General features: G+C 42.5%; 1 protein-coding gene across 1 annotated transcript in view; it reads left to right on the forward strand.

Moving 5' to 3' along the window:
* The window catches only part of EXT1 (exostosin glycosyltransferase 1), a 341,687-nt gene that overhangs the window by 294,180 nt on the left and 34,895 nt on the right, over positions 1-12,612 (forward strand). Inside the window, exons 3-4 of the mRNA XM_006879324.1 lie at positions 1,081-1,188; positions 8,370-8,489. Of these exons, the coding sequence (XP_006879386.1) occupies positions 1,081-1,188; positions 8,370-8,489 (228 nt within the window). The remainder of the gene's footprint in view (positions 1-1,080; positions 1,189-8,369; positions 8,490-12,612) is intronic.

Genomic DNA, 12,612 nt, shown 5'->3' on the forward strand with positions numbered 1-12,612 from the left:
CCATGCTGCTCTTGACCTTGGGTGAAACAGGTGAGCACTTTGACCAATACGTCCCCAAAATCAGGACTGCCAACCCCATGCTGCTCTTGACCTTGGGTAAAACACTTTGCAGATGGGCTTATGGCAGCCACACTGACAGATTCCATTCAAGGCTGGTTTTATGCTAGTATGTCAATGGTGAGAGATTTTGTTACATGGGTAAAACTTCTCCAGTGTTGCACACCCATGCTTATTGCGGCTTTGTTCACAATAGCAAAGAGTTGGAAACAACCTAAGTCCCCACCAACAAACGAATGCATAGAGAAGCTGTGGTATATTCACACAATGGAATACTATGCAGCACTGAAAAACAAGGAACTCATGCAATATTACACAAAATGTGTGACCCTAGAGAACACTATGCTGAGTGAAGTATCTCAGTCACAAAAGGACAAATGCTGCATAGTGCCACTGTTGTAGAATGGGACTGCCATCGGGGTTGGAGGAAGACTGAGAAAAATTGGATAAATTAAGTATACTGTGTTGAAACAGACCGGAGAGAGAACTGTTTAAAAGCCATATATGGTTAGATATTATTGTCATGACAGGAGTCCAGAATGAAGGTTGCATAGTAGAGTGGACCCGGTGGGGGGAATGTATACCAATGAAAGACTTTTTCTTTTACTATTCAAAGAGAAGAGCGAAGTTGGGGGGGAGGGGACAGGGAGAAAAATGCAACAGTGAGTAAATGGAAACCCAAAATCTCTGTAAATGTTCATTAAAATTAGTAAAATAAAATTAAAAAAAAACAAACACACACACACAACAAAAACCAACAAAAAAAACAACCTTCTCCATTGAGACCAGTCATCTCCATGGAAGTAAAGTCAGACAGTCCATGTACAGGACTAGACTTGAGGTTTCAGCCCTCGTGTGACTTGGGAGTTCTGGACAGCCCACCTTTCCTCTGACCTAAGCAATGTCGGGTCCCTGTGACATCAGAAATGCTAGTGCCTGACAATGAGCCCCTTTCACTGTGATTGAAACTGTTTCTTCTCTTTCCCCTGTGCACTGACCACCTCTGTCCCCTTCTCTGCACAGGCTGCCTGCGTCCCCGTGATGCTCAGCAACGGATGGGAGCTGCCATTCTCTGAAGTGATTAATTGGAACCAAGCCGCCGTCATCGGCGATGAGAGATTGTTATTACAGGTAAGGAAGGGGCTGCGGCCTTGAGCAGAGCAGTGCGTTATTGCTGCCCCATCCAAACTTCCACAGAAGATGAATCCAAAAGGTCAGCGCCATAAAAAACATTTTATCAGGAGAAAATTGCCTGTGTCGTGGTGAATATGAAGTCATTTAACATGACATTGTTCGCTTCCCAGCCCAGACTCTTGCCCAGGTCTGAGGAATACGTTCTGATAAGAAACTGTGGGTTAAAAAAAACCCCAAAACCCATGTTCCTTCATGATATAAAAAAGTAGCTGTCCTCTGCCCTCAGTAACTAGCATTTTTAGAAAAGATACCAAAGAGTTTGGTGCTATGGACTTCCAATTCCTCTTCCTTTACCCCCAAGCCATGTGTTTCTGTATTAGTCTTCAGATTAATTTTCAGAAGGCCGTCTCACAGGTTGATTCTTAAAATTAGCTTACTCAAGAGCAACAGTGTCTCTCTGGAGACTAAGGTCCGCCTGATACAGGCCATGGTTTTTGCAATCACTTGTTATGCATCAGAGAGTTGGACAATGACTAGGGAGGATAGAAAGAGAATTGACACCTTTGAGCTGTGGTGCTGGAGAAGAGAATTGAATGTACCATGGACTGCCAAGGAAACAAACAGATTCATCGTAGAGAGGGTTAAACCAGGCTGCTCCTTGGAGGCAAGGATTCTGGGGCTTCGTCTGACATACTTTGGACATGTTGTAAGGAGAGACAGGTCTTTAGAGAGGGACATCATTCTGGGTAGAGTAGAGGGACAGCACAGGAGGGGAAGACCCTCTATGAGGTGGATTGATTCCGTGACTGGGGCACTCGGGATGGGTGTGTCAGAGGCAATGAGATTGGCACAGGATAGAGCATGGTTTAGGGCTGTTGTACGTAGGGTCGCTATGAGTCGCAAACGACTCGACGGCACATAACAACAACATTGCTCTCAATGGTCCAGCCTGGGTATCAGGCGAATCCTAATTTTAGGGGGTGTCTTTTAAAAGGGCAGCACCTCCTTGGAAGTTTATGCTGAGGAGCTGCCTGGAGAGAGGAGGTTACAATCGTTGCAAAGAAGTCTCAGGGCACCGCCTCTTGGGATTTCCCAAGTTCCCTTTGTGCAGTTATGTTTTAAGTTCAACATAAATTGCCGTATGCTTTCCTTTAAAATGATAGAGGTGTTTTTGTGGTTTAGTTTTGTTTTTTTTTTCATGGCATTGTGAACTTTTCCCTGTGTCTTTAAATCTGACACAAATATTTGTAGCCTTATTTTTTAAAAATATCTGTCCTGTTTGTTTGCTATCCTGATTCTTGACTTTCTAACTTGTTAATTTGACTTTTATGCTGCTGATCAGTCTCTTCTCTAGTCTGGTAAAGCCATGCAGGTGTCTCCCAAGTGACAGATGAAATAGCTTTAACTGTAGGCGAGGTGAGTTAAGCTGACTAAAACTTCTAGAACATTCCTTCTGGCTAGGTCTGGAGTTCTGTGATCACCTTGGACCTCAGAAAGCAGAGTGAACGGGCAGATTCTGCTCACTGGCGATAACTCCTCTGCCCTCCATTCAGCTTCTTCGCTGGGCTTTTTATGAAAGGGCTTCATGATGGCTGTGATTCCCAATTAAGAACCTTTAAAGAAATTTTTGCTGAAATACAAATTCACTCTATAAGGAGATTATTTGTGCCTGAAACACTTGCTCATGAAAGACACCCAAGTTCTATATGGAATTGTTCCCTTATACTTTGTGTGCCCCCCCTTTCATTTTCTTTCTTTCTTTTACAGTTTAATCTTCTTGTTGGGAATGTGCACAGCCAAACATGTACCACATGTATTTCCGTTTAATGACAGCTGCCCGCTAAGGAAGCTTGGGAAATAAAAACAATAAAAATCACCAGCTGTCTTTTTTTATAAAAATGATTTGTCATTGTATTGTGATTTTGGTTAAAGTCAGCACAGAACACTGGTTTCCCCGTTCAACAATTCCCACACAGGTGGTTCTGCAGCAGTGGCTGGGTCGTTGCCGCCCTGCGATGTCCCAGCACCCTTTTCATTTAGAGCTGGCTTTCATGACTCCCTCCTCTTAGCTTCCCTGTCCCTCCTTGGCTTCTCTTCCTTGACTCTAGGCAAGCGTGATGTTTGGTCTCATGTAGTTGATTGTTCTAAGACGACACTCCTCATGAGTGTTATTGTTTATTTTATAAGTCAATCTGTTATGTGGATGAAAGAAAAAGGACTTCTGAGAGTCCCTTTATTTCCCAATTAAAGATCAATCGTCTAATGATAGTTTCAGGAGTACTTCAGGTGTCTGCATTGGTGATCTTTATGGTCTTTTTTATTAATTTGAGGTGGGTTCTACATTTGCCTCCCTTCCTAAGCAGGACCTTCTGTTTATCTCTGGTCAGAGCCCACAACAGTGACAGTTTATTTTTCTCCACTTATATACCAGCACTCCGACAAATTTGACAGGAACATGTTGAGAGTTATATCTTTGGCCTAGAGTACGTTCCAGGATCCTTTGATTGTGGGTGACCCATTTCTACCATTTTCACTCACCTTGCCTCATCTTTTACCTTTGGAAGCACCTTTCGGACCTGTGAGTCTGAGGCCTCTGTTTCTCCTCGCCGCCCTCCCTGAACTTCCATGTATTTCCCCCTCTCAGATGTAGCACGGCTGCCTCTATATTGAACAGAGACTGTACTGTCGTTAACAATAGTTTTAAAGAGCTGGCAGCGAGCCCGAATGTCTGCTCTGGGAAATGTTTTTCTTACGTTACAATTTTTCATTTCCTGGTTTAGAACAGCTCGGATGTTTTTATTTGCATATATTCTTGTCATTGTGTCACCCAGAGAGCTTAATGTTGCTCTCCGATATCTATTTTGGTAGATTCCATTAGTTTTCATGCCAACATGACCTTTTATTAAGACTTCACTGAGTTCCACAACTTCCAAAACAATCCGAACAAATTGGAATTAATTTATCAACTTCCCATACCTGTCTCTCAGGACAAGCAGATTAATAACCAATAGCCAGATACCATTAAAACTTGGAACTCTGTCTCTGCGCTCAGTTGGAATTAACTTTCAGAGCAAAGTGTCGTCTTTATAGAGTGCTGGCAGATCCTTGCACCGTGGGCATAGACAAGCGGAGTGCATTGCATCTGAGACCTGATGTAGTAAGACGAGTGACTTAGGATTAAAAAAAGAAACAGAACTACTAATAAATATTATAGTACATTTGTATATCAAGAGAGGAGAGGGTTCAGATTTGTTTTTCATAAGGTTGCTTAGTCATACTTGAAGACACCTAACAACAAAACATGTGTATTATTTATACATATAAAACTTATCTAATATGCTATGTTTGTTGTCATTGTTATGTACCATCAAGTCAAAACTCACCCATAGCTGACCCTTCAGCAGGTTTTTAAAAGCTGTAAATCACACAGATTATTGCTCATCTTTTTTTCCCGGAACAAATAGTGGATGCCAGTTTTGAACTGCCTGTCTTTGGGTTGGTGGTACAGCTCCTTACCACGCAGCTACCAGAGCTCACATACATGAAATCTGTGTATAAATCTAACTATAGATCTAGAGGAGCTTTTATTTTGGAGAAAAAGAAAATTACTCACATGATTGTAAAGACCAGCAAGTCCATGTTCTTTAAGTTATAACAGAGCCCAGAAACTCCAGAGTCTTGTACCTGAGGTCTATAGGAAAGATGATAGACTGGAAATTCCAAAGCCTGTATCTGTTTAATCTTGAATCAGGAAAGTGTTTCACAAAACCTGCATTTCCCCCCGCTCCCCAGGCCTGATTGAATAAGGCCCACCCACATTATGGAAGATAATCTGTTTAGTTTAAGTCAACTGATTTATGTGCTGTTGACATGTAACTATTTTTATTTAAATTATAAAGGATCAACAAATTTATAAAAAAATTAACATTTATAAACATATTTGCATCTAACATGAGACTCCAAAATACATATGAGGCTGAGATCTTTTTGTTTGTTTGTTTGTTTGTTTTTTGACATGTAACTATTTTGATAGCAAACACCTAGACTAGGATCTAGACCAGCATCTAACATCTAGACTAATTGGCACATAAAATTAACCGTCACTAGAGGACTGACCGTCAACGAGATGGGTTGACACAGTGACTGGAGCAAGGGGCTCAAATGTGTCAGACGATGGGGATGGAGCAAGACAGGATGCAGTTCACGCTTGTTCATAGAGTTGATAGGAGTTGTCCTTGACCTGAGAGCGCATAGAACAGCAAAGGAAGCCCTGGTTACATAGTGCATGATGTGTTGGGCTGGTAGAAGCTGGCATTTCAAGTCCACCAACCTCTCCGTGGGTGAAAGATTGTCAGTCTCCCTCCAAAAAGATCTACAGCCTCAGAAACTCAGCAGTGTCGCTATGAGTCAGAATTGACTCGGCAGCAGTGTTTTGGGTTAAGTTTAAAGGATTCAACATATGTAACAGAGGGGAACTTATCGGTGGGTGAAGTCGTGTTGGTTTACATCTTTCATAACAGCAGCAGACTCAGTTTTCTGTGGAACCAGGTATCAGCCACATTTTCTCTAGTCTTTTTTTTTTTTCCTCCCTAATGGGCTGGTTCTTCATGTCCAGGATGAAACAATACTGTCAACCTTTTTAACTCTTAGAAAATAACACTGGCATTTCAGTGAGAACATAATTAAATTTTTAGCCAGATGCCTTTTTTTCTTAACCTCCCTTTGGAAATCTGTGTATTTTATCAATGATTAAGTAAAAATGAATTTTCTCTGATGTGTTCAGGATCCGTGGTATGATTATTTCCCACCTTGTTAGTGCATATTAATATCTGCCTATAAATTTCGTTTCCTTTGACCTTGCACCCTGATTTCAAGCTAATGCTTGCTCGTCTGCGTTTTTCCTTTACCTCTTGCCTACACACTTCTTCCGAACCAAGAATCCAGGTATGAATCTGGGGCACAGATTTCATATCTGGTTTGGAGCACTGGCAAAGCCAATGAGCATTTCCTTTTTGTGAAGCTGTTCCATTGCCCCTCCTGAGAGGAATCTTGACATTAAAATGTGCCCCAGCCGCCTTCCTCTTCAGTGGAAATCAGATCCCATTCTAATCACAGTGCTGTGGGCAGCTTTCTCATCAAAGCAGCTAAGGGCGCATTCCTCCTTCCAGCCTGTTCCCACCATGTCTGTCTGATTGGTCACGCGTTAGGGAGGCAGGCATGCAGAAAGAGGTGAGCTTAAAGGGCAGTTGCTAATCACAGGGAATCTCTCCTAAGAGTATAGATGTCATAAATGAAATAGACCTTAAACTGTAGGTGAAAATAGGGAACGAGCCCAGGAAAATTGCCAGAGACACAGAAATCACATTTGAGGACCCAGACTCAAGCAAGTTCTCAAAGCATTAAGGCAGTTTGTTCCAACTTGGAATAGCATGCCCTTATGTTAGTAGTAGAGTGGGAAACCCTGGTAATCTCCGTCCATAGAGATCATAGTCGATTCTGAAAAGATCGCTTCCCAGTGAGGACATTCTGCTCTGTCACATGGGGTTACTATGATGAGGAATAGATTTGCAGGCATTGAGGAACAACCACATCCAGTGATAAAATCCTTGGGTGGTGCCCTCAGCAGCTAAATTAGAATAGTTAGCACTTTGAGTCAACTCAAGAGTAAAAGGCCTGATGAACTTCTGAAAAATTATGCATTGAAAATTCTATAAGCAGAGTTTGTTCTACTCAATGCATTTGGGGTCACCATGAGTCATAATAGACTTAATAGTAACTTATTTTGTTTAATGTCAAAGTAATAATAATATAGTAAACTTCCCATGCTCTGGGTAAGGTGCCAGGTGCATATATGATCGTCATTACAATGTTAGGCTATTAGTACAAAATGTTTAGTTCACGAATGAGGAAATGAGGTCTTTGAGAGATTGCTCAACATGTTTAAGGAAACAGTAGGTGATGGAGCAGGAATCCCACGTTCGTCCATCTGAGTGCAGTGCCCGGGGCTGACCCCTAAAGATGCAATACTATTGAAATAATAATAACCTGTGGTGACCTCAAGGAGTCCTGATAACACAACTCACTAAGCTCTCAGCATCAAACCAAGATGTTGGTAGTTCAGACTAAACTTAGCTCCATGGGAAAAGACCAGTTGCCCTACTTTGATAACATTCACAGCCAGAGACCCCCACGGGAGCAGATCTCCTCTGTCGTGATGTTGCCAGCTCCTAACAGCATTAACAGCATGGTGACGTCTGATGGCCATGCTCAGTTCAGCTTTTATTCATGGACTAAATAAAACCACCACTCTTTCTGGAGTGTGGCAGGGTGAATGGGACATGTCGCTATCCTTTAAAATGGTAAAGCCCGGTAGAGGGCACAAAATAAAAACCCCACATCCAGTTCTGTCAAGTCAATTCCGATGCATGGAGACCCTTCGTGACGTTTCAGATGCTGTAGATCTATATGAGAGGAGGTTGCCCATTCTGGGATTGGCTACTGGATTTGAACCACCAACCTTGTGGTTAGCAACCTGACGTGTAATGCATTAGGCCACCGTACAGTAACCTATGGACAGTAGTAACTGACACGCATGTATTTTCTACAGATGGAGATAGAAAGGGGAGTTAATGATGGGAGCCAGAAAAGGGCAGAAAGACTCAAAAAAGGTGAACTTTGAGTCTGCATGAAGGACTGGCCCCCACTTCGGATTCAAGCAAGAGGCTCACTGATGTTTTCGGAACAGTCCTTTTGTGAATGTTTTGCGGTGGGGGGGAGGGGTGTGGGTCTTTGAAATGCCTGGAATCCATCAGCCTTTTCCCTAAACCTGTAACTCCTTCTGTGTGCAGAGCTGAGGATTTCTGGGGTCCTAAAGGGACGAGACAGCAGGCGCTCTCTTAGAACCGGCCTGAGCCACTGATAAACAGCAGCTGAATCAGTGAACTGTCATTTGTCCACATTAAAGGTCATCAAGGTGATTCCTATTAAGGGCTGTTTGTACTGGGCGCTGCGCTGCGTAGGGGCCTGTTAGCTCAGGGAATGGCAATTTTCGGGAAACCTGTCCTTTAGAAGCTGAATGCTATGGAAAATAGAAGCCTAACCCCCACGGAGTTATTTTGATCAAACAACATCGCTTTGTTTTACAGGTGTAATTATTCTGTGTTCACCTTGTGTTACAGATTCCTTCTACAATCAGGTCTATTCATCAGGATAAAATCCTAGCTCTTAGACAGCAGACACAATTCTTGTGGGAGGCTTATTTTTCTTCAGTTGAGAAGATTGTATTAACTACACTAGAGGTAAGTGAGACCACTCAGCTCTTAATTGTGAATAAGGGGCCTTTATGCATGTATATACTATTTATAGGAGCTGTGTTTGCATGGCAGCTGGAACACTCAGCCACTAACCAAAAGGTCAGTGGTTCAAACCCACCAACCGCTCTGTGGGAGAAAGATGCAGCCCTGGAAATCCTGGGGGCAGTTCTGGCCTACTCTCTCTAGGGTCACCGTGGGTCAGAATTGATTCCGTGACAGAGTAGATTTGGTGGGTTCAGTCCCCTTCACTCAGCCTTTAATATTGCTCTTAATGTCATGTGTGATTGGTCAAATAGAGGCAAAAACTCGTTTTCTATATTTAGATAGACACCGGTTAACTTCCTTTTACCTGCTCTTTTCCGTGCTCAAGTGAATCTCTCCATTCCTGACAATCTCTCCAAAGGAGAACTGACATGACGAGTAATTGCCATCCTCTGACACAGAGGTTGGCTCTGTCTTGCTTTGTTTCAAGGATAGGTGGCTGATGACAGTTCTTCCCGTCATTCACCCTCTATGGCAACCTTTGAACAGAGATTCTGGAACCCATGTAGAGAAGAGATAGTGACCAGGAAGAGAGATTCTCTATCGTTCTAAAAATATGAACCATTTACTGGACACCCTCATCTGATGGCAGTGGGCTGACAGCCAAGAAGATTCTCCAGACCTGCACATCGCCGTCAGCACCGGTGTCAATTGAGATGCATCAAAAAGCAAAACTGGGATTGTGCTCCTTTGGTGCAGAAAGTGTTAAACTTGATGAAAGTTAGAAATCTTTCTAGACAGATGGGTGCCATCCTCCAGTTGCTTTTTTAAGACAGGAAGAAAAGAGGCAGGGGAAGCATGGATATGATTAAAACCTTTGGAAGTGGAGCAGAGAGTGACGGCCTGAGGCTACACCGAGCTCGCACAAAGAGCTAAGAAAAGACTTCGGAAACTGCACACTCATGAATCGACGCTAGCGGGAAGGGGAGCAGAGAGCCGGCGCTGAGGCACCGCGTGGAGGCGACTCCGAGGGGTTTCCGTAATGAGATGGGGGCCTCACTTGGGGAGTATTTCTTTAGAAAAGTGCTCCACAGCCGATGTGAATTGGAGCACACATTGGGGGGAAAAATTCTTAAGTAATTCCAAGAAATTGGAAGTCACCTACTCGTGTCTATCTGCCTGTTTTCTTGCCACATGGCATATCCTAGTTCGTTCATGCCATTGGTGCCCTGGGTGTACATCATGGACTCTGCCTGGGCGCTCCCAGTCCTAGGTGTGTGCCACTCACAGGGTCCACTCGTGCAAGTTGTTCCTGAAAGTGAGTGAAAAAGCGACTCAAGCCATAATGATTTTTTTTTATTGCAAGACAGCATTGATTTTCTCAAGTTGGATTCATCCAGATTGCATTGCTGTTGATAGCAGCAGTTTAAATATGTAATAGCTTCTACCTCCTCTTTTCTTCAGTCCTCCTGTCCTGCTTTAAAAATCCCAGAGCCAAATCCTTCCTAAGCCTTTCTTAAGGAACATCAAATGTGAACTTCTTTTTTCATTTTGGAATAGAGAATTCTTGTCATGTGAGAAATCAAATATGAACTTCTTTTTTCATTTTGTAATAGAGAATTCTTGTGAGAAATACATGTTTATTCTAAAAAAATATTGAGAATTACTAAAGCAGAAAAAAAAATTGGTACAAACTACTACTAACATATATACATGTTGTTTTTGTTGTTAAATGCCGTCGAGTCACAGGCGACTCATAGTGACCCTATGAAAGAAAGTCCTGCACACCTCCTATATAACTTTTACCCTTTCTCCAGGTTCATAGGGTTTCCAGAGGCAAACTATTATGGAAGTGGATGCCAGTCCTGCTTACAACATATTTTAATCAGGAAGCTTCACCAAACACTGTCCACCATGGGTAACCATTCTCACATTTGACTTAGTGTCACAGTCATCCCCTCAATCTCCAGTTAGGAAACACTGCTGTTGTTTCTGTTGGCTTTGATTATCATACACAGTGTTGATATAAATAGCGTCAGAGCCAAATTACTGTCTTATGTCCAAAATTATTTTCTTAGGAGAAATATCTTTGACTTCTAAGCCCATGTTTTAAGTGTTTCAGCCCAATAGACCATCATGTGGCGAACCTTTATCTACTTATTCAGTCTGCTGTTGTTGACTACAAGCATCGCTTCTACTTGTTTGTGGTTTTTTGTACAAATAAAACCTTTCTCCACACAGTGACTTTCCATATATGTGTTTGACTGTATCCTTAGGAGAAAGTCCCTGAAGTGAGATTATTCACTAAGAGCGTCTAGGCTTGTGTAAGACTCAGAATGCATGTTGCCTGATTACTCTTCCAAAAGGTGGTATCAGTCTAGACACTGAAAAGCTGTCTAGGAAAACCCTCTCTTACTACACTTTTGCAGCCCTAAGGAACATAATTAAACCACACACGTATACAAGTTGGCTAATTTGCCAGATGAAAGATCATATCTCATTAATTATGTTTCTTTGGAGTATAGTTTATTGCTTATATCCGGTCTTTCCTTTATTAAGTTAGTGGTGATCAGGAACAGTTGGATGTGTTATATTCATCAGGATAGCAGTATAAGCCAGGCTGTTTCTGTTGCTAACCCTGGAAAGGCCATCTTCCGCTTGGATTGAAGCCATGCAGTTCTTTAGCGGCACGGTTTTTAAAATACTACAAACCACATACTTCGGTTAAATTTATTGCAACTGTCAAATCTCCTTCTAGAGTTGTGAGATTGACTTGTCACTATTCGACCTCTCAACCAAATTACGTGAGACATCCCATCCAATTTCCCATCTTAATTCAGAATTCAGATTGTCCCACAGTTCAGAGTAAACAAAAAGTAGAACATGTAGCAGAAATGCCATCCACATATGCTAATGTGTTTCCTTGTACAGTCTATGAGTTACGCATCCAAAATGGCCACTTGGCATGAAATGCGGATATAATGAGCACAGCACAGATAGAGTAAAGAGAAGCATTTACGTTCTTGTGGGGAAGTATAGGCACGTTGGTATCCAGGTAAGTACAGGTGTGTGTGCAGTTGAGGGAAGATGGACCATCTGTTCATTATAGTCACTTCCAGCTCATAGTGACCTTCCAGTGGGTTTCTCAGGTGATTCAGACCACCTGTGAGATGGACAGCCTTTGTGTTGGCAACATCTTTCAATAGACTACACCACCACAGGCACACGTGGGTGCGGGGACATGCACTCATTGAAAACACAAATGCAAATAGTCTTCGGACAAAGCCAAACATTTTTCAGCATTAGTCTTCTGGGCCTCGCATCGTGATATCATGGAATAATTCAGACAAAAACCATGATGTGCATCCCAGTGAAATGATGACTGGTATCTTAAAAGGTAATAAAGAATTATCTAAGACGCAGCAATGGTTTCCACTTGTCAAGAACAAACCAGTAAGAAGGTAACTGAAAGTTCAGAGAAGCAGCAAATTTATATGAGCCATAATCTCATCAAAAGAGCGCCAGTGGCCTAGTGATAAGAAGCTGCCCTGCAATTCCAAGGGCATAGAGTTTGAGGCTACCAGATGCTCTCCGGAAGGAGGGGCAGCCTTCTCCTGTCCAATTAACTGCCTCTGGAAACCCAGTGGAGGGTCAGCTGTTGGTCAGTTCTGACTGGACAGTACACAACAACAGCACAATCTCGTCTACCCTGAGACCCAAAGAACTAGGTGGTGCCCACCTACCACCACTGTTCATTCTGACTGAGGAGAAGACTGTAGAGGAGAACTCAAGTTATTCTTTTAAGAAGAGAGAAAAAAAGCCAGACAAACTGGAAAACAGAGAACAGGGGTGTCCCTGAAGCCCTTTATAAAGCCATGTCTGTCTCCTGAAATCACCATATAGAACGACACACAAAATAAAGGATATTATCTGTCAGATCAGTGCTCTGCTTAAAAGCCGGCAGTGTGAGAACAAAGGTCAACAATACCCCAAAGCAAAGATGCAAGGATACAGGAGGAGAAACCAAAGGGCTGCAAAGGGAGTGAGAGAATGTTCACACTGATAAATCTGCCACTGAAGAATTTGGATGAAATTGTCCAATGGAAGCCTGACTTGCTTTGTAAAC

Source organism: Elephantulus edwardii, unplaced genomic scaffold, assembly GCF_000299155.1.
Source record: "Elephantulus edwardii isolate Elephantulus edwardi_28Jun2011 unplaced genomic scaffold, EleEdw1.0 scaffold00003, whole genome shotgun sequence".
Lineage (NCBI taxonomy): Eukaryota > Metazoa > Chordata > Mammalia > Macroscelidea > Macroscelididae > Elephantulus > Elephantulus edwardii.